General features: G+C 30.8%; 1 protein-coding gene across 1 annotated transcript in view; it reads left to right on the forward strand.

The window, feature by feature from the left end:
• Window positions 1-20,415, forward strand: part of LOC6035309 (tyrosine-protein phosphatase non-receptor type 4) — a 41,011-nt gene extending 20,596 nt beyond the window's left edge. Inside the window, exons 2-10 of the mRNA XM_038262168.1 lie at window positions 4,775-5,471; window positions 8,398-8,606; window positions 8,673-8,825; window positions 8,888-9,039; window positions 9,108-9,419; window positions 13,667-14,304; window positions 14,365-14,992; window positions 19,375-19,552; window positions 19,618-20,415. Coding sequence (XP_038118096.1) covers window positions 4,862-5,471; window positions 8,398-8,606; window positions 8,673-8,825; window positions 8,888-9,039; window positions 9,108-9,419; window positions 13,667-14,304; window positions 14,365-14,992; window positions 19,375-19,552; window positions 19,618-19,968 — 3,231 coding nt within the window. The 5' untranslated portion in view covers window positions 4,775-4,861 and the 3' untranslated portion in view covers window positions 19,969-20,415. The remainder of the gene's footprint in view (window positions 1-4,774; window positions 5,472-8,397; window positions 8,607-8,672; window positions 8,826-8,887; window positions 9,040-9,107; window positions 9,420-13,666; window positions 14,305-14,364; window positions 14,993-19,374; window positions 19,553-19,617) is intronic.
• The last annotated feature ends 3,010 nt before the right edge of the window (window positions 20,416-23,425 follow it).

The raw sequence follows: 23,425 nt of genomic DNA on the forward strand, positions 1-23,425 counted from the left end.
AGAGAGATTTCAAGAAAGTGTCCCATGGTTTATGGACGGTTCCTTAGTGTAAAATTGTTCAAAGAATCCAACAATGCAATCCGTTTTTCGATCCAAACCCATTTTTGATTAAAAAAAAAACATGACATTTTGAGAGTGTTTAAATCATCCTATTCATCGATGTTTTCATAATTATATTTAAAAAACAATATAATTTTTTTTTTCAAGGCTTGTTGAAGACTATTTCCTCCTACTATCGGCCGTGTGTTTTTAGTTCGTATTTTTTCATTTTTATGAAAAATTTTGATTCAGTCACATATTTTTTAATTGACTGCTGTAGAACATTGTTACACTCTAAAAAATAATCCTGCAAAGTTGGAACAAGCACGAAATTTTAAAATGATTGTTTTGTTCTAAATGAAAAAATAACCTCAAAAACATCAATTTCCCTTAAAATTACATGTCCTAAGATTTTTTAGTTTAGTTGATTTTTTTACTTTTTAAAGATACGTATTTTCTGAATTTTGAGTTTGTCATCAAGTAGAATTCTTTTTAACTCAAAATTGCTATCTTATCTGCAATTTACTAAAAAAGAAATCTTTTTTCGATTACTTGTACCAAGAATAAAAACATTCTGACCTTTAAAAAAAGCTAAATTTAAAATTAAAGAAAATATGAAAAAAAATAAATAATAAGCCCAGTGTTGCAAATGAGTGATAGAAAAACTATCAATTGATTATCTCTGCACAAAAAACATCCGAGAGTATAGCGGCCGTCACTAGAGGTGGGCAAAACCGCTCTTTTTTAGGAGCCGCTCATTTTCGTCCGCTCTTTAAAAAGAGCCGCTCCTTTGAACGGCTCTTTCGCTCTTCTTCAAAATTTGGATTTTAAAAGTTATTTCACATTGGACTTTTATAAATTTGGCCGTACCAAACTCTGGCCAAAGCCGCAAAAAATAAATAAATAACAAGCCATAGTATAAACATTTTAATGAAAAAGAGGCATTTTACACATCCCAGTTGTATTGCAATCATTGGTTTTCAAAATATCGAATTATTCATGAACTTTTTTTAAGCCGAAAAACAAACTTTTTGCATTACTGTGCAACGGATTTTCACAAAAATTCAAAATATTTTTGATCGATCTCAAAAGGTTTTTTAATTTGTTTTCAGTTGATAAGACTTCTGTTTCCATTAAAATTTGGAAGTTTTTCGAAAAAAATATTGTTTGGCCCCCTGATTTTTCGGACCGATTTGAAGGAGAGGGGTGACATAAACTTCGAAAAATATTTGTAACGGCCATATTTGATAATATAAATAAAACTGAAAACGAGAAGATGCCCTTGAAAACCATATATCTTGGTGGCAGCGATGGAATAATCATCATCAAAAGAAAATCTTTGGATGTTCATCAAGAGAAAAAATCCAAATGGAGCATGCTCTCCTCTCTCGCGCACGAAAGATCGGTAAAAAGAATCGAAAAAAATCATCATCTTGATTATTTGGCGGAACATCTTTTTCACTACTACACTTGCAAGTGTAACGTCACACGTCGAAAAATGACCTGTAACATTTTGTAGATGGGCAATGTGTGTAAACGAAGTGAAATAAATGACTTTAAGTGGTGCTGACAAGGAAATTAAAAAAAAATCATCAGTAGATTGATTTTCATGGAGAATTTCGGGAGCGATTTTCTTTTGCGTGATTTGCCTCCTCTCTCTTTCGCGGGTGAAGAAAACTCGCAAGCGAAATTGATTTTTTCGCGATTATTCCATCCCTGCTTGGTGGTATCTATGTCAAGATTTCTACTCAAAACTAAACATTCTAGTAATTGAATGGCATCCAAACTTAAATCTAGGATGCTGGAAAATATGCTATTAATTTTAAAATTGCGTTTATTTCTGCAAGTAGGGGAAATTCTCGTATGTTTGGCAGGTTAAGCACTCGCTCCTAACTCCATCCAATTTGCTGATTTTCACTATTTAAACAACTAATTTTGCAAAACTTTTTAAAGAAACTGGCTTGCTCACTTCTTATTGAGCTATTTATCACTCGATTTCAGCTGAAAACGCTTTTAATTAGCTTTAATTGAATGTCAAAGTTCTGACCTGCCAACATTAGAGGCACGCTGGAATTAGATGCTGTTCCCCTATTAAACCAATGGTGATATTTTGTTTTCAGAAAATATTCTGTGAACTCCGCTCTACATTCTGATTTAATTGATAAAGTCTAAACGCTTAAGTTTAATCGGACAAAATGATTTTTTTTTCAAGTTCTCTCAAATATTCAGTAGATTTTGGGTAATATTTGACAAATTATGCTATTTGAAATGCTCAAATTTGTATTCCGGTATTACTTTAATGTACACTCAGTTGTACAATGAAAAGTTTATTTAATTTTGTTTAGAAAGTCATTTACTTTTGGGATTATTTTTTATAAGCATTGAGATTTTTGAAATTTCATTTTCAATTCACAAAAACAAATTTAACACTACATTTTGTTGGAAATTCAATGAATTATATTTATAACAAAAATCATGCCATATTGAAACGGTTCTTTCAAAGACCGGAGATTAAAAAAGAACCGCGGTTCTTGTTTTGTGAGCCACGATTCGTTCGCTCTTTTCAGTGAACCAGCTCTTTGAGCGATTCGCTCTTTTTTCCCACCTCTAGCCGTCACTATAGCTTGTGAGATCTCTTGTTGTGTCTCGTGATTCCCAGCGATGTCATTCTCTCTCTCTTCCCCTTTTCCTCGACTATGCGCTCTCACCGCTGAGTCTCTCAATCTCTCCGAAAACTGAAATGAAAGAACGCGAGTTGGCGATTAGGAGCCGACCACGCATGACGTCCCGTTAAATTACGTTTGCGAAATTGGTTTTGTGGCGGCTTTTGTGGTTAAATTTGGCGCGGTAGCATGATCTTGGAAGCAGGAAATGTTAATCGCGTGTGTGTAAACACGAAAACGTGTTCGACGCTGAGAGTGTGAGAATAAGGAGAGAAGAGCAGATTAATTTGAGGCATGAATATTCAGGCTGGATAATTGTAGTTGCTGAGAGCTAATATTTTGATATTTTAACAACCCTGAACAAGCCAAAGTTTTAGCATTTGAATGAAAAATGTGTTTTAAAATGCATTTTACACTGTTGTTGTCAGTTGTTTTTAAATAATCATTTTTAGAAAATGTAAGATTTGACAAAACCATTTTTTTAATGTGAATTCACTAAAATTCAAAATATTTTTGAAATAAACCCAAACATGTTGAAAATTATTCTATACGCAGGGGAATGTATGTTAAACATATTTAAGCTGATTGTACTTGAGTTTCGTTGAAATGTTGAAGTTTAATGAACATAATTGTGATATAAAGCTAACTAAATGTCGTCAAAATTTTGTTCTTGTATCATTGAATTAAACCCTTCAAAAGCTATAGACGAAAATGCGCGGTAAAATGGTCGTTCGATTTTGTAGAGAATTGTCAATTTATCATTCTCTGAAAACTAACACAAACGCTGGCAGCCGATGAAAGCTACATTCTTATCCTCCAAGCACTTTTCTGGTCAATGTATTACAAAAAATGCATAAAAGAATAATTGAGCCAGCCCTACTGCGTTGTGTTCACCGTAGATAGGATTCTGACTACGAGCAATTCCAGCCCAAAACAGTAATTTTTTAGGTACTTTTTTCTCGACCCTCTCCGATTTCAATGAAATTTTGTAGACATGTTTTACTATCCAGGTTACTATACTACACTGAAAAAATATTATGTTTTCAGTTATGAGCAATGTTATTAGCTTAGATCTGTAAGCCCATACATCCAATTGAAATGTGGTCAAAGACAAACTTATGGGAAATTGGACGAGCTTTCCGGTAAAAATATTTTCCCGACTGAAAATCAAGTCTGTCGTTTAGAAATTGCCAAAAACCATCAAAAGCCCTATTTTTTCAACTTTTTTATTTTTAAAACCGCTGTAACTTCACAAGAATTGGACTAAGGACAATGGTCAATATGGAGACTTTTATGTAAAATTGTCTGGAGAATCGATTCCTGTACTCGGATTTTGAAAATTTTGACGTGTAGAGCACTTTTCAAAAAAACAGTTTCAGTAAACGATTTTTTATTTTTTAGGTGAGTTGCTCCATCCTGTATTTTTCGTGAGTCTTTTGGTAACATCTTAGGCTATTTTCACAAAAATTTTGAACGAAAAAAAATCGAGGGCTCACCTTCAAATTTGACTTTTAAACTTAAAAATCAAAAATTCTCATTAAAGTGGAGTGTTTTTTTCTTTCAGTGTATTTTTTTCGGAAAGCCCGTCAAATTTCCTACAAGTTTGTCTATAACCACTTTTTGATACGATGCAACGGCTTCGAGATATAGCAATATTTAAACTACGAAATACAAAAATATTTAAAACACTTATGCCCTTCTCAAATGTCATTATCGAGTGTAACTTGCTCCATATACACAAAAATGGCTTATATATGCCTAGGATAACATGTCTACAAAGTTTCATTGAAATCGGAGAGGGTCGGGTACAACCGATTCCCTATTTGACATGGAATTGCTCCTACGGATCACATTTCATAGAATCCACAGGGGAGGAGGGATGCGTGGACATACCGTACCAAACGCTCCAATTTGTTACGTAGAGTGTCACTTCTACTACTTTATTTCGTTGTTAAAAGTTTTTCATTTCAATAAAATTCTAATTCTAATATTCGTCATTCTAAAAATGAGCATAACAGCAGTAAAGAAAAAAATGTTAAAATAAATTTATATTTTTGTCTTTTTCCACACAGAAAAACGCATCACCCCGCGTACGACGCCGGTGGACGCCGACCACGACGACGACGAGGCCGCCGGCACCGCTGCTATGGCCTGCTGCGATGCTTGAGCGGGTCCGGATCGGTGGTTTCAGCGGAACGTACAAAGTGAGAAGTGCCGAGCTGGCGCGCGACAAGAAAGCCGCGTCCTCCCCGGCGGCGTCGACGACCAAAGCCGTGACGGTTCTGTTCCTCGATGACACCACCCACACCTTCCAGCTAGAGAAAAAGGCCAAGGGCCACGAGCTGCTGGAGCAGGTCTTCCGCCATCTGGAACTCTCCGAGCGGGACTACTTTGGGCTTCAGTTTCAACCGAAATGCAGCAGCAGCTCCAAGGGAAAGCCGGTGGTCGTCGATGTCGTCGGTGACAACGGGAGTTCCGGCAGTTCCGGAAGTGGCGGTGCCAATGCCAATGCGGGACTGCTGGTGGGCCCGGGACGGTGGCTCGATCCGAACAAACCCTTCCGGAAGCAGTGGAACTCGGTCCGGCTGTCCGGGGAAGCGTGCGCGACGCTCTCGTTCCGGGTCAAGTTCTACGTGACCGATCCGAGCCGATTACACGAAGAGTATACGAGATATCAGTTTTATCTGCAGATAAAGCGCGATATTTTCAGGGGGAAACTTCCGGTGGGACTCAACACCGCCTGTCTGCTCGCTAGTTTCACAGTGCAGTGTGAGTATTACATATTATTATTATTTTTTAATAATCTCTCTACGAATTTCGTGCCCGATGGCAAACACAAAATTCCGAAAAAAAAATAATTTCAGAATTTCAGAATTTTTGAATTTACAAATATGATTTCCGGAATTGCAGATTTTTTTAAAAAATTATTGACTTATTATTTTAGAATTTTTAGAATTTTTGAATGCAAGATTTTTTTCACAATTAGTAGAATTTTGATTTTTTTTTAAATTGTAGTATTTTTAGAATATTCCAAATTGTTAGACTTTTTAGAATTATTAATTATTTTTGAATTTTTAGAATTTTTAATATTTTTTTGATTTTTAGAGTGTTTGTCTTTTAATTTTATTTAATTTCTAAATTTTCTGAATATTTAAAAATTTCAAATTGTCTTTGAATTTTTATTTTTTTGCAATTTTATCAGTTTTTACATTTTTTACAATTTTTACATTTTTTTCAATTTTTACAAATTTTACTATTTTGACATGTTTTACAATTTTGATATTTTTCACAGCTTTTTAAATTTTTAATTATTCTTGAATCTAAACTATGTTAACTTTTTTTTTAATTTACAATTACTTAAATTTTTGATTTTTTTTTTTAATTTATTTTTTTTAATATTTTAAATCTTAAAAAAAATAACTTTAAATTTTTTTTTATTTTTTTTACTTTTTCAGATAGTTACTACTTTTACTATTTTTACATAGTTTTTAGATTTTTTTTATATTTTACCATTTTTTTAATTAGCAAATTAATTAAAAATTTTACTTTTTTTTTATTTTAGCATTGTTTTCAATTTTAACAATTTTGCAATTTTGACAATTTTTGCAATTTATACAATTTTAATTTTTTTTTTAAATTTTTATTTTTTTTATTTTTTTTTTATCTTTTATTTTTTTTTGCAATATTTAGATTTTTCAATAATACAATATTTTAGAATTTAAAGAATTGGTGTTTATCTGAATCGATCACATCATCCGTTTTGACAGGTATCGGTGTGATCGTTTCGAAGTTATCTACTTTAAATTTAAGTTTGTTTGTAATTATTCGAGGCTTGTTGTGTAGGGACAAAAGCCGTACTGTGATTTTTTAAAACTTAACCCGCGTTGCGATTCCCCTTGGAGCTGCTGCTGCATTTTAGTTAAAAGTTTGAAGAATTTTAAATGTTTTATTTTTTTGGAATTTTAAATATTTTATTTTTTTTTTTTGAATTTTAAATATTTTATTTTTTTTTGAATTTTAAATATTTTATTTTTTTTGGAATTTTAAATTTTTTAAGAATTTTAAAAATATTAAGAATTTTAAGAATTTTAAAAATTTTAAGAATTTAAAGAATTTTAGGAATTTTAGGAATTTTAAGAATTTTAAGAATTTTAAGAATTTTAAGAATTTTAAGAATTTTAAGAATATTAAGAATTTTAAGAATTTCATGAATTTTAAGAATTTTAAGAATTTTCAGAATTTTAAGAATTTTAAGAATTTTAAGAATTTTAAGAATTTTAAGAATTTTAAGAATTTTAAGAATTTTAAGAATTTTAAGAATTTTAAGAATTTTAAGAATTTTAAGAATTTTAAGAATTTTAAGAATTTTAAGAATTTTAAGAATTTTAAGAATTTTAAGAATTTTAAGAATTTTAAGAATTTTAAGAATTTTAAGAATTTTAAGAATTTTAAGAATTTTAAGAATTTTAAGAATTTTAAAAATTTGAAGAATTTTAAGAATTTTAAGAATTTTAAGAATTTTAAGAATTTTAAGAATTTTAAGAATTTTAAGAATTTTAAGAATTTTAAGAATTTTAAGAATTTTAAGAATTTTAAGAATTTTAAGAATTTTAAGAATTTTAAGAATTTTAAGAATTTTAAGAATTTTAAGAATTTTAAGAATTTTAAGAATTTTAAGAATTTTAAGAATTTTAAGAATTTTAAGAATTTTAAGAATTTTAAGAATTTTAAGAATTTTTAGAATTTTTAGAATTTTTAGAATTTTTAGAATTTTAAGAATTTTAAGAATTTTAAGAATTTTAAGAAATTTTAAGAATTTTAAGAAATTTTAAGAATTTTAAGAATTTTAAGAATTTTAAAGAATTTTTTTTTAAATGTTAAGAATTTTAAGAAGTTTAAGAATTTTTAGCATTTTAAGAGTTTTAAGAATTTTAAACATTTTAAGAATTTTAAAAATTTTAAAAATTATAATTTTTTTAAAAATTTTAAGAATTTTAAGCATTTTAAGAATTTCAAGAATAAAAAAAAATAGAAAATCTTATAAATTTTAAGAATTTCAAGAATTGCTAGAATTTTTAGAATTTCAAGAGATTCAAGAATTTGAATAATTTAAAGAATTTCATACATTTCAAAAAATTCAATAATTTTAAGAATTTTAAAAACTGGAAGAATTTTAAGAATTTCAAGAATTTCGAGAATTTTAAGAATTTTAAGAGTTGCAAGAATTTTAAGAACATGAGAAGTTTTAAAAATTTTAAAAAATTCAAGAATTTCGGGAATTCAGTAATTATTGAAAATTTTAAGAATTTTGAGAATTTTAAGAATGTTGAGAATTTTGAGAATTTTAAGAATATAATAATTTTAAAAATTAGAAATATCAAATTTTTTAAAGAAATTTAATTTAAAAAAAAGAATTTTAAGAGTTTTAAGTATTTTAAGTATTTTAAGAATATCAAGAATTTCAAGAATAAAGAAAATAGTTTCCAGAATTGCATTAATTTTAAAATTGAAAAAAAAATTTAAAGAATTTTAAGAATGTTTAGCATTTAAAAAAACTCAAGCATTTCAAAAAAAAAAATAATAAACTCTTCCGGAATATGAAGAATCAACCAATCTTGATTTTAATGAAAGTTTATTAATTCAAATTGGACAATTTAATTACAATTTTCACAAATTTATTCTCTGAACTCCTCAGCTGAACTGGGCGACTACAACCCGCTGGAGCACACCCACGGCTATCTGGCCGACATGCAGCTACTCCCCGAGCAGAACGAGGACACCGAGCACCGGATATCGGAGCTGCACAAGCTGCACCGCGGCCAGCTGCCGGCCGACGCCGAGTACAACTACCTGGAGCACGCCAAGCGGCTGGACATGTACGGGATCGATTTCCACCGGGCCACGGTAAGGGAGTCTTTTGTAGAGTTGGTGATCTTTTGATGCTAATTTTGCGTGCTAATTTATTTTTAGGACTCGGCCGGCAAGGAACTCAGCTTGGGTGTGTCCTCGATAGGTTTACTAGTCTACCAAAACGGTATTCGCATCAACACCTTCTCCTGGTCCAAAATGGTCAAGGTGTCCTTCAAGCGGAAAGATTTCTTCATCCAGCTACGCCGGGAACCGGTAAGTGTGTCTCCTCTGAGCTGTAACCTCTAACAAACTCACTGTAACGATCTTACCCACAGTCGGAAAGCTACGACACCCTGCTCGGCTTCAGCATGGGTGCCCACCGGAACGCCAAGTCACTGTGGAAGGCCTGCGTCGAGCATCACTCGTTTTTCAGACTGCAACGACCGCACCGTTCACCACGATTCCTGCCATTAACCTTAGGTTCTAGGTAGGTTGCCCAACAACAGAGTTAAAAATCAATTCCTGTTGTAACAACATTATTCCCTCGTTCCGTAGATTCCACTATTCCGGCCGCACCGAACTGCAAGCCGTCCAGGAGAGCCGCCAGCGCGGCAAGGTGGCCAAGATCTTTATCCGATCGCCCAGTAAACGAATGATGCTCAGTGCAAGCCAGCCGCAGTCACCGTTGCTGAATGGTGGTGGTGGTGGTGGTGAGGGAAGTAACGGAAGTGGTGGGAATAGTAATGGCAACGGGAAGAATCAGCTCTCGCTGTTGTCGTTGACGAAGGGCAGCCGGGCCGGGTACGACAAGGTCACATCGAAGACGCCGTCGATTCCGAGGAAGGCGTGGGAGCAGCAGGGTGATGAGTGAGTTTGTTGTTATTTTTTCAAATATTGTAATTTATGCAATTCTATAATTCTTATATTTAGTTCTTCAGTTCTACAATCCTAGTTTAATCTTTACCTTAAAAATATAAAGTAAAATCAATTTTTTTTAAATGCAACCATTTTTACCGCCATCTTATATTACAGAAAATGAAATAACATTTGGAATATTTTTGAAGTCATATTTTAAGTAATATACAGTAGTTGTTCGGTAACTGGGCTGAGAACGTAGCCCAGTCATCGAATACTGTTCGCTAACTGGGCTGAACGAAAAATAACGAGGGGACTACGGATGCTTAATATTTATTTGATGAAATATAAAAATAAAAGTTACTCAAATTTGTTTACAATGATTACTTTTCATATTTCTTTAATTGTGACTTGAAATCACATAAAAGTTTGAAAAATGTTTTTTAACCCCTCGGTGACCCAAATTTTGTATATATTCTACACGAGTTAGCAGAATTTTGCAAACAGAGTTTTTTGAAAAGGTGATGGTTTTGACAATTTTTTACCTATTTTTTTTATTTCAAATTTTTAACCCTTAATACTCAATCGTGTACTTCTGAAAAAAAAAATCGGTAAGATCAGCAAATTTTGCTAAATTTATTACAAGTTTTCGTCCAAGGTTTGTGTTCAAAAATTCCCAAAAAAAATCGGGTGCAAAAAAAATACTGAAAATTAAATTTTCATTAAAAACATTTTAATACTTGATTGTAAACTACTTCAAATACATTGGGCACTGTTAGACTGTTGGCAATATTTAAATTTTGGGGCCACAGACCGGGAAAAAAAGACGAAAAATTACTAGATAAATTTGCATTTTTTTGGCTTTTGACCGTGTCTGGACCAAAGAGCCTTTGTCTGAAAATATTTTTATCGGATTCATCGCTGAAATTTTAAAGTTATCGCAGTTTTAGTAGAAAAGTGGATTTTTTACCGATTTCGTCATTTTCCAGTGGCACGCGTGGCACGTCGAAAAACTCAGTTTTTATTTTCAAAAAATCATATATCCGAAACGTACGGTTCGACATCGCCAATTTTTGATAAGTTATGTGAAATTTTCCGAGGAATCCGATAAAAATATTTTCAGACATAGGCTCTTTGGTCCACGGTCCACGGTTTGGCTCACGGTCAAAACGCCACGACTTTTTCAAATGTTAAGCTAGATTTTTGAAACTTCTTACTTTTTTCCCAAATAGCCAAACTCATCACCTTTCTTATGCATCAAAGACCGCTAAAATCGGATGAAATGGCGCGGAGATATGATTTTTTGAAAAAAGAGGTATTTGCGAAAAATGACGAAAATTGATAAACAGTGTAAGAGTTGTCAAAAAGCAAACAAGAAAGTGTATCGCTTTTGAGCCAAGTTTCAGTAAACGCATAGAATTGCCATTTTTCGAACCACCCTAGCACGATGTAGGTCACCCTATAGCAGGGATGCCAGATACACAGATTTGTCTATGTTTCACAGACATTTGAGCTCGTTTCAGACATTTTTTTGAGGTACACAGACTTTTTAAAAACTTCATTAAATTGTTATTTTGTTAAAATATCAATCGAAACTTATTTCGTTAGTCTTCAAATGCTTAAAAACACAAATTTTGATAGATTTCTATGACTGTAAATTGATTTATTTGAATTTTAGACAAAGACACAGACATACACAGACTTTTTCACAGACATTTTAAAAAATCATCTGGCATCCCTGCCCTATAGGTCAAATAAAAAATACGGGTCTAATTATTTTGGCCAAGGAACCCCCAAGAAAATTTTGAGCCCGATCGGAGAACTTTTTTTCGGTTTAGGCTCTTTTCAAATGGAATTACTGTGTAATAATGTATTTGTGACACTTTTTTCTTTAAAATTTAGAATGTTTGTCTTCTAATATTTTTTAATTCTCAATCTTTTTTATATATTTTTCATAGGTAGTTTCATTTTTTGTTGCATTCATATATTCTTTGAACTCTGATTTTATGAAGTATTTTTCAGTTTTAAAATTCTTGATTTACTAAATATAATTTTTCTTTTTAATTTTTGTACTTAAGAATATTTCTTATTTATAAAGTAAAATTGCTAAAAATTTTGAATTTTCAAATATTCTATGTATTAATTTCAAATTTCAGATTTTAAAAAAAATTGTGATTTTGAATTTCCACATTTATGATTTTATAAATGCGTAATTTATTTTTTTGTATTTTTTTAATTTGAGTTATCTGGAAAATTTTATGTTTTTTTGCGCATTAATTTTCTGCCATTCAACTATCTTTCCATATAATTATTCTGCCATTTTACTATTCTGCCGTTCAAATATTCTGCCAAGGGACCATCCATAAACCACGTGGACACTTTTTTGGAAATCTTGACCCCCGTCGTGGACAATTGGCCATACAAAAAAAACTTTTTTGTATGGAGCGTGGACTTTTCTGCCATTTATTTTTTGTGCTGTTTAACTTTCTGCCATTTAATTTTCTGTTATTTAATTGTTCTTCTGGTCAACATTTTGCCATTTTATTTTCTGTTATTTAAATTTATCCTAGTCATTCGGAAAATTTAATGTTCATTATGCCCTTTTCTGCCATTTTGCTGTGCTGCCATTCAACTCTCCTTCCATATGACTATTCTGCCAATAAATTATTCTGCCAATAAATTATTCTGCCATTGAAATATTCTGCCAAATAATGTTTCTGCCATTCAATTATTCTGCCAACTAATTACTTTGCCATTTAATATTTCTGTCGACTTACTATTCTGTCATTTGATTTTTCTGTGTATTAATTTTAAATTTTAGATTTTTTTTAATTTTTTTTTTTTTTTTGTATTATTTTAATCTGAGTTATCCGGGAAATTTTATGTTTTTCTGCCCATCAATTCTCTGCCATTCAACTGTCTTCCCATAAAATTATTCTGCCATTTTACTATTCTGCCAAGGGACCATCCATAAACCACGTGGAAACTTTTTTGGAAATCTTAAACCGCCCCCCTCCCTCGTGGACTTTTTTGTATGGAGCGTAGACAATCACCATCACCATACCCCCTCCACCCCGTCCTCCTATAGTGTCCACATGGTTTTTGGATGGTCCCCAACTAACTATTCTGCTATTTAATTCTGCTGCAGACGCTCCCGACCAACTATTTTGCCATTTATTTTTTCTGCTGTTTAACTTTCTGCCATTAAATTTTCTGTTATTTAATTGTTCTCCTGATCAACTTTTTGCCATTTCATTTTATGCTATTTAATTTTATCCAAGTCATTCGGAAAATTTAATGTTTATTATGCCCATTTCTGCCATGTTGCTGTGCTGCCATTCAACTCTCCTTCCATATGACTATTCTGCTAATAAATTATTCTGCCATTGAAATATTCTGCCAAATAACGTTTCTGCCATTCAATTATGCTGCCAACTAACTACTCTGCCATTTAATATTTCTGCCGACTTACTATTCTTCCATTTGATTTTTCTGCTGTTTAACTTTCTGCCAATTTATTTTTTCTGCCGGTCAACTTTCTGCCATTTAACTTTTCTGGCCTTTTAGTTGTTATGCCTTTTGATTTTTCGGCATTTTTTAATTTTCTGCTTATTGACCTTTTCTGCCATTTAAAATTCTGCCAATTGCCCTTTTCTACCGTTAAATATTTGGCCTCTTAGTTTTCTGCCGATTAAAATTTCTGCCATTCAGCATTGGGCCGATCGTTTTTCTACCGATTGATCCAACTGGATAACTATTGCTCAATAGTATGGTAAATCATGAAGGTGGCCGTCTACTTTGTTCTCGAAATCTCGATAAAACCGATCATTTGAATATAACATACAACTATTATGAAGGGAAAGAGATGAAGACTCCGTCACGGTCCATTAATTTATATTTTTTTTAAATTTGAATGAGAAGTGTGATAAATACGATGGAGAGTCATTAAAACGTCAAAGTTTTTGTTACGTTAATTATGCAAATATGACCAAAATAGATAAATATCAATTCCTTTTTGTTCTCATCTATTATTTAGACGGGAACCCCAACAAGCTTAGAGCATTAGAGCACAGAGGCATCGATATACATAATGGAAAATGTGAAGATTTAAACTGCATTGAAAATCTTTTGTAATCGTCTTAATATATTGGACAAAAAACCTTTCAAAATATGTATTTTTTTTTTGCAATAAGTCTTTTTTTATGGAAAAAAGTTACAGAATTGTAAATAAACCATATCATCTTTGTCCCCCAAAACAGTCCCACCTTCATCGAGCACTGCGCCCGCACGTACGATGCCCAGATTCCGACCATGTTCGACTCCCCGCCGGCCTACAACGGCATCAACAACCCGGAAAACGTCGTCCCCAACGAGGAGGGTCTCGTCACGATCCGGCTAGTCGCCGACGAGCAGGGCCGCTTCGGGTTCAACGTCAAAGGCGGGGTCGACCTGAATCTCCCGATTCAGGTGTCGCGCGTGGCCCCTCACACTCCGGCGGACCGCAGCACGCCCCGAATCTGCGAGGGTGACCAGCTGGTGTTGATAAACGGGCGCGACGTGGGCACGATGATGCACGAACAGGTCGTGGCGCTGATTAGGGCGTCCCGCCAGGGTGGCGAGTTGATGCTGACGCTGAAGCCGAACGCGTTGGTGGATTATTCGGAGGAGGAACCGCTGTATCAGTACGTTCCGGACGAGTGTGACATCGTGCGGGGCACGGAACTGAACGGGGATCAACTGTTTACGCAGTCGCTGCTGCTGCTGAGCGACGGGTTGGCGTCGGGGTCGCTGCTGGCGCAGTACGAGCAGATGTACCGGAAGAATGCGGACCTGGCGATTACGGAGGCCAGGAAGAACGAGAATGTCAACAAGAATCGCTACCGGGATATTTCGCCTTGTGAGTGATTGTGTTAGTTGTTGGGTTTTGAAAGATTTACTAACTCTATCCTGTCTTCAGATGATTGTACGCGGGTTGTACTGCTGAACGCCGAAAGTGGTGACTACATCAACGCAAACTACGTCAACATGGAGATTCCGCCGAGCGGAACGATCAACCGGTACATCGCAACGCAGGGGCCACTTTCAACGACCGTCAACGATTTCTGGCGCATGGTCCAGCAAGAGAGCAGCCACTTGGTGGTCATGCTAACGACAGTCATGGAGCGTGGTCGTCCGAAATGCCACCAGTACTGGCCATCCGCGGACGAGGAACCGCTCCAGCTGTCGGAAGGATTCTCCATCAAGTGTCTTAGCGAGAAGCCGGACGAAACGGGCAGTTTCGTGTTTCGGGATCTTGTCATGACGGACGAAAAGTCGAAAGAAACGCGCGTAATTCAGCACATGCAGTACCTGGCCTGGCCGGACCACGGCGTTCCGGCCGACCCGGATCTGTTTCTGCAGTTTACCGAGAAGGTCCGGGCGGCGCGGAATACCACCCTGCTGCAGGAGATCGAGGCCAGCTTGAAGAACGTCAAGCTGAGGACGATGGACGACAACGGAGGGCTGGACATGTCGGAACGGCGCGTCATCCACACGGACAGCGACGAGAGTCCGAACGATATGCCGTCGTCGACGTCGGTGCATCAGTAAGTTTGGATTGTGCCTTGATTCAACTCGCATGTTACTAGATCGTAATATTTCGATCGTAATTTGGCAACAGTGAATCGTAATTTGTAGATAGTAGATTGAGATCATTTCATCGTAATTTGTCGATCTACCATCCACAAATTACGACCTACGATCGCAAAAATCTCGATTTGTCTTCGAAGCTTGTTTTCAAAAACACAGCGATTCTGGAGCAACATTTGAAAAGGGCGGTACGACATTGCTCTTACGGCCTCTCATTACACGCGTTTAAATGGGACGAAAGGCCGTAAGAGCAATGTCGAACCGCCCTTTTCAAATGTTGCTCCTGAATTAAAAAATTCAAAAAAAATTGAGAAAGATAAAAAATTTAAAAATACCAAGTAATAAAAAAACCTAAATTTCAATTTTTTTAAAGATTTTAAACATTTCAAAAATTTTGAAAATATTTAAAGCATTATTTTTTTTCTTTTGAAAAAGTTAAAAACATTTGAAAGTACAAAAAATCAAAAAAAAATCAAATAAAAGTCATGAAATAAAAAAATTAATAAATTTAAAGTTTTAAAAACACAATAATTTAAAGTAATAATAATTTTAGGTTTTAAAAAATTGAAAGAATTTCAAAGATTTTAACGAAGCTTAAAAATTTTAAGAATTTAAATTGTTTTTGATTTCCTGTGTTTTAGAATTTTGGAATTCAAAAACTTAGAATTATTAATATTTTTAGAATTTAAGAATGCATAATTTTAGAATTTTCGGAATTAAAGATTTTTAATTTTTTATAATTTAATAATTTTTCAATTTTAAAATCATAGCGTTTAATTTTTTTTATTTGAGAATTTTGGAATTTTTGAATTTTTGACTTTAAGATTTTAGAATTATAACATTTTTAGAATTTTAAAGTGTATTATTGTAGAATTTTAAAATATTAGAATTTTTGGAGCATCAGATTTTGATTTTTTTTAGAATTTTTGTAGTTTTAATTTTCAATTAAAGAATTTAAGACTTTTTAAATTCTACAATTTTTTAATTTTACAAATTTACAATCATAGGATTTTAGAATTAAAATTTTAGAATTTTAAAATTAAAAAAAATGAATTTTCAAAATTTTAAAATCATAGGATTTTAGAAATGTAGAATTTTAGAATTTTAGAATTTTTGAATTTTTGAATTTTTGAATTTTTGAATTTTTGAATTTTTGAATTTTTGAATTTTTGAATTTTTGAATTTTTGAATTTTTGAATTTTTGAATTTTTGAATTTTTGAATTTTTGAATTTTAGAATTTTAGAATTTTAGAATTTTAGAATTTTAGAATTTTAGAATTTTAGAATTTTAGAATTTTAGAATTTTAGAATTTTAGAATTTTAGAATTTTAGAATTTTAGAATTTTAGAATTTTAGAATTTTAGAATTTTAGAATTTTAGAATTTTAGAATTTTAGAATTTTAGAATTTTAGAATTTTAGAATTTTAGAATTTTAGAATTTTAGAATTTTAGAATTTTAGAATTTTAGAATTTTAGAATTTTTGAATTTTTGAATTTTTGAATTTTTGAATTTTAGAATTTTAGAATTTTAGAATTTTAGAATTTTAGAATTTTAGAATTTTAGAATTTTAGAATTTTAGAATTTTAGAACTTTAGAACTTTAGAACTTTAGAATTTTAGAATTTTAGAATTTTAGAATTTTAGAATTTTAGAACTTTAGAACTTTAGAATTTTAGAATTTTAGAATTTTAGAATTTTAGAATTTTAGAATTTAAGAATTTCAGAATTTCAGAATTTTAGAATTTTAGAATTTCCGAATTTTAGACTTTTAGAATTTTAGAATTTTAGAATTTTAGAATTTTAGAATTTTAGAATTTTAGAATTTTAGAATTTTAGAATTTTAGAATTTTAGAATTTTAGAATTTTAGAATTTTAGAATTTTAGAATTTTAGAATTTTAGAATTTTAAATTTTAAATTTTAGAATTTTAGAATTTTAGAATTTTAAATTTTAGAATTTTAGAATTTTAGAATTTTAGAATTTTAGAATTTTAGAATTTTAGAATTTTAGAATTTTAGAATTTTAGAATTTTAAAATTTTAGAATTTTAGAATTTTAGAATTTTAGAATTTTAGAATTTTAGAATTTTAGAATTTTAGAATTTTAGAATTTTAGAATTTTAGAATTTTAGAATTTTAGAATTTTAGAATTTTAGAATTTTAGAATTTTAGAATTTTAGAATTTTAGAATTTTAGAATTTTAAATTTTAGAATTTTAAAATTTTAGAATTTTAGAATTTTAGAATTTTAAATTTTAAATTTTAAAATTTTAGAATTTTAGAATTTTAAATTTTAGAATTTTAGAATTTTAGAATTTTAGAATTTTAGAATTTTAGAATTTTAGAATTTTAGAATTTTAGAATTTTAGAATTTTAGAATTTTAGAATTTTAGAATTTTAGAATTTTAGAATTTTAGAATTTTAGAATTTTAGAATTTTAGAATTTTAAATTTTAGAATTTTAAATTTTAGAATTTTAGAATTTTAGAATTTTAGAATTTTAGAATTTTAAATTTTAAATTTTAGAATTTTAGAATTTTAGAATTTTAGAATTTTAAAATTTTAAATTTTAGAATTTTGGAATTTTAGAATTTTAGAATTTTAGAATTTTAGAATTTTAGAATTTTAGAATTTTAGAATTTTAGAATTTTAGATTTTTAGAATTTTAGAATTTTAGAATTTTAGAATTTTAGAATTTTAGAATTTTAGAATTTTAGAATTTTAGAATTTTAGAATTTTAGAATTTTAGAATTTTAGAATTTTAGAATTTTAGAATTTTAAATTTTAGTATTTTAAATTTTAGAATTTTAGAATTTTAGAATTTTAGAATTTTAGAATTTTAAATTTTAGAATTTTAGAATTTTAGAATTTTAGAATTTTAGAATTTTAGAATTTTAGAATTTTAGAATTTTAGAATTTTAGAATTTTAGAATTTTAGAATTTTAGAATTTTAGAATTTTAGATTTTAGATTTTTAGAATTTTAGAATTTTAGAATTTTAGAATTTTAGAATTTTAGAATTTTAGAATTTTAGAATTTTAGAATTTTAGAATTTTAGAATTTTAGAATTTTAGAATTTTAGAATTTTAGAATTTTAGAATTTTAAATTTTAGAATTTTAGAATTTTAGAATTTTAGAATTTTAGAATTTTAGAATTTTAGAATTTTAGAATTTTAGAATTTTAGAATTTTAGAATTTTAGAATTTTAGAATTTTAGAATTTTAGAATTTTAGAATTTTAGAATTTTAGAATTTTAAATTTTAGAATTTTAGAATTTTAGAATTTTAAATTTTAGAATTTTAGAATTTTAAATTTTAGAATTTTAAATTTTAGAATTTTAGAATTTTAGAATTTTAGAATTTTAGAATTTTAGAATTTTAGAATTTTAGAATTTTAGAATTTTAGAATTTTAGAATTTTAGAATTTTAGAATTTTAGAATTTTAGAATTTTAGAATTTTAGAATTTTAGAATTTTAGAATTTTAGAATTTTAAAATTTTAAAATTTTAGAATTTTAGAATCTTAGAATTTTTGAATTTTTGAATTTTTGAATTTTTGAATTTTAGAATTTTAGAATTTTAGAATTTTAGAATTTTAGAATTTTTGAATCTTAGAATTTTAGAATTTTAGAATTTTAGAATTTTAGAATTTTTGAATCTTAGAATTTTAGAATTTTAGAATTTTAGAATTTTAGAATTTTAGAATTTCAGAATTTTAGAATTTTAGAATTTTATTTTTGAAAAATGTTTAATATTTGATAATGTTTAAAATTTGAGAATTTTGCACCTTCAGCATTTTATAATTTGAATTTCAGAACTTTAACATTTTTTTTTAAAATATTTCAGTTTTGAATTTGAATTGGTTTTTTTTTTCAAATTATTGAGCATTAATTTTTTTTAATACCTACAGTGAAATCTAATCGATGGTCGATGCGTATTTATAATAATATTATAACTTGAGTATTTTCTAAAAAAAATATACGGCAAATTTTGATTATTCAACACTAATAATTATAATGTGTAGAAATCTCTACGAAATTTTGCTCCGTCTCTGAAATAGACTCGCTTCGGGAAATTTATGCTCGAAAATTTTTATGTCTTGTTTTTGTTCTCAAATATAACTTGCAAAATGTTAAATCCAAGATGGAAGCCAAAATGGCGATTATGAAAGACAGCAAAAATGCATTTGATAATGTAACAAGCAATAAATCTCTCAAGGTTTATTAAAATGTAGTCGCAGATATCGAACTTGACATCAAAAATATAAAATAAAAAAAAATACGATTTTGTTTTTGTCTTTGATTCAATTATTTGAAATTTCTAAATTGTTTAAATAATTTATTGCAGATATATCAGCGCAGCTAATCCGCCAATCATCGTGCACTGTTCGGCCGGAATCGGTCGAACCGGTGTCCTCATTCTGATGGACACGGCGCTGGCCCTGATGGAAACGAAAGAGCCAATCTATCCGCTGGACATCGTACAAGCGATGCGTGACCAGCGGGCCTGTATGGTGCAGAATGTGGTAAGTGGAAACAATCTTCAAGCAAACATTATACATTCCGTAACTTCATGCTTTTTCCCCCGCAGAGCCAATACCGTTTTGTGTGCGAGTGCATCTGCGCCGCGTACAAAAAGATGGTCACCCAGGAGGCGTCCGAACCGCGCATCAAAACTCCCTCCGTGATAGCTGCTGCTGCTCCACCGTCGTCCACCCTGCCCACCACTCTCAACGGGCAACATTCGCCGACCTCGTCCTCGTCGTCATCATCGCCCACCGACGAGGAGCAACCGGAACGGCGCCGTGCTCCCCTGGCGGCCGAGACGACCAGCCTGACGACGACGCCAACCACGACCAACGTGACGCCGACCAGCGGCAACGAAGAAGACGACGAACCGAAAACGGTTACGAACTGTGGCGGCGGCGCGGAAGGCTCTTGATTAGAAACCGACGTTTGAATGGTTGTGCTTTGGTTGAAACGTATCCAGTATCCCCAGAATTTAAGTTGATTCCTTTTTGTTTTATCTAACGCCCCATCTCCGTATCTTCTCAACTGTAACGAGCGTGCAGCTACGTATATTTATGAACCCCGTATGTAAAAATACGCATTGTTTCACTCGTAGAGATTGTGTGATTCACCTGCATATAATATTATATTATGGTAATTATTTAACCTAAACACTTTTTAACAGTATCATTTAATCAGTGCTACGTGTTTAAGTCATCATTATCAATCGGTAGAGTAGATTTCCGTGAGCGAAGAATTTAACAAACTGCGTCCGTTAGTTAACCCTTGAAAAAAAAACTTGTGCGTCCCCTTTTCCCCACTTTGTGTAAGGTATATTGTCTGAAATCGAATAAAAAATGTGTTTTGTCAATTTCTTCAAGAATGATCTTTCAACTCAGAATTTAAAAAATATATATATAAAATTGTATTTAACGTATTCCAGTGTTGTTTGTTGCCGGCAGAGAAATATCACAAATCATAAGGCCGACGCAAATATTTTTCAAAGTTTTTGTTTCTCGACTCTGGCCGGGGTCGAAGCCTCATAATAATGGAAAAATAATAATATTGAAACAACAAGTCATAGTATTAACATTTGAATGGAAATAGTAGTTTATGCAACAAGTTGCAAAAAGAGGATTTTTTCAGTACGAGTTGTACATTTATCCAACGAGGTTCACCGAGTTGGATAAATACGAAGAGTGCTGAAAAAATCAAGTTTTGCAACGAGTTCCATACAACATTTTTTGCAATTCCAAAAAAAAAAAGTTTTTTTAAAAAACACTCTGAGTGAAATTTTAAGTCAAATTTTCATGTATTTTATCAATAAATCGTTGAAATAAAAAAAAATGTTGAAAAGTGTTACTTTTCGGAACAAGTGCTGAAAAGTTCAACTTTTCAGCACCCATTTGAGTGCTGAAAAGTAGAACTTTTCAGCATTTATTTTGAAAAGTGTTGCTATTCGATTCTGTTATTTTTGGTACAAAAAAGTAGGCTATTTCGTCGTTCAAGAATGACAGGAAAAGTGAGTAGTTTCACGACGGAATTGCAAAAAAATATTTTAAGATGCATTTTACACTAGTTCAGTTGTTTTGCAATAATTAGTTTTAAAATAAATTAAAAGATTTGACGCATACAAAAATGTAAGCGAAAATAAAATTTTAGCGATAATAAACATCAAAAATTATCAAGAAATCAAGAGATATTTTAAATCAACCCAATCATGCTAAAAATGATTCTTAACGCAGGAAATGCATTTTAAATTGAATTATTTCCATTGATTTTTTTTGCCCCCTGATTTTTCGGGCCAACTTTGAAGGGGGCAAAAACTTTAAATAAAATTTGTACCAGCCTTTTATAATAAATTGTAGAATTCAAAAGCCAAAACAAATAAAGAATTAAAAAAAATAGTAAAATCATTTCTAAAGTAAATTTTCAAAATAACTTGTGAATCATGGTTTTTCTATACAGATAGGATCTTTTGAAAATTCAATCTAGATTTAAATTCAATAAATCACTTATTCTTCAAAAGCTTCAAAAATTAATATAATCGTAAAAATAAAATTAAAATAAATTTAAACATAAAGAAGAAGTTATTCTCAACCTTTTTCGTTCTATTCCCCCTTGGCTATATTTCAAGATCTTCATTCCCCGTCCCCCTCCCAGCCCCTTTTTCTTAAATTGATATTAACGCAAATATCTTGATTTGGAACATTTCAAACATAAAAGTATCCAGAAATAAGTTAAACAATGAAAATTTTAATACGAAATAACCTGTATTAAAGATTGAAAACGCTTTTTTTTATCAAACATCACAAAAAAATAGTTCTTTTTCTTTTTAAACTTTTTAATTTGAATGATTTCATAAACTCATATCTTAATTTCCTTTCAAGAACTGCTCAGGTTTTATCCAACAATGGAAGCAAAAAAAAAATAACTTACAAAAATATTTTACAGATAGTTTTTTTTAAATAAAATTAACTAACTGTGCTTGATTAAATAATTAAAATATCTTGAGATAAATATTCAAAAATATTTGTCCACGCTCCATACAAAAAAGATTTTATTTGTATAGAAATAGTCCAAGATTTCCAAAAAAGTTTCCACGTGGTTTGTGGATGGTTCCTTGAGGAATTTAAGAATTGAAGTATTTAAGAAGTAAAAAATATAAGAATTTAAGAATTTAAGAATTAAGGGATTTGTAAATTTTCAAATTAAATTCCAGAATTTTTAAACTTCAAAATTTTAAAATGTTGGAGCTTTATTTTAAATACAGTACAGTCATCCCACATATTCGGAACGGTTTCCAGATCGGCCAATGTTCAAAAAATCATAGCAAATCGATAATTGAACTTAATGATTCGCTTTTTCCTTCATTTGAAAGCTTTTCTTGCGATCTTTCAAATGCAGTATCGAACATCTGCAAATTTTAAGTTTTATATGAAGTTTTTGAAGAATTACTTTGACCCTTGAAATCCACAAATTCGGAACACTTTTTTCTTACGAATGTAAACAAACATTGGATCTCTCCATGAGTACATATTTGTCACAAAATAATGACTTCACACACTGCAACCAGTGAAACTCAAGCTAAGTGATGTTTTATCCATGGTTTGACAACTTTTTTTGTGAAAATATCAGTTAAATTCAGGTGTTCCACAATTGTGGGAGGCACAATAACATCCCACAATTATGAAACAGGCCATTTGGAGGCAGTGTTTTGCTGCTCTGGACAAAATAGTCTTGGAATGATGTTTTTTGTTCAAAAAGTCCTACTTTTACTAGTGAAATAGCAAGATAATGTCCAAATGAAGGTTCTAAAAATAGTAAGGTCGACAGAAAAGCTACTTTTGGCATGCTATTGACAAATTATCATCAAAGTGTTCCGAATTTGTGGGTGTTCCGAATATGTGGGATGACTGTATCACAATTTTTGTTTCTCTTTTTTTTATTTTAAATTAAAAAGTCTAATTCTATTTTTTAACTCAATTTTTGTGTTTTTACATAAGAGCAGTTCTCTACGGAATCGGTCTTTTTTCTTTAATTTTAATTTTTGTATTTTTTAATCCGGCTGAAACTTTTTTAGCCATTTTTAGGTAACTTTTTTGAAAATTGTCGCAGTTTTTCATTTTTTATAATTAGTGCCCATGTTTGCCCACCTTTGAAAAAAATATTTTTGAAAGGCTGAGAAAATTCTCTATATTTTGCTTTATTGAACTTTGTTGATGCGACCCATAGTTGCTGAGATATTGCTATGCAAAGGCTAAAAAACAGGAAAATTGATGTTTTCTAAGTCTCACCCAAACAACCCACCATTTTCTAATGTCGATATCTCAGCAACTATAGGTCCGATTTACAATGTTAAAACATGAAACATTCGTAAAATTTTCCGA

Source organism: Culex quinquefasciatus, chromosome 3, assembly GCF_015732765.1.
Source record: "Culex quinquefasciatus strain JHB chromosome 3, VPISU_Cqui_1.0_pri_paternal, whole genome shotgun sequence".
Taxonomy (NCBI): Eukaryota; Metazoa; Arthropoda; class Insecta; order Diptera; family Culicidae; genus Culex; species Culex quinquefasciatus.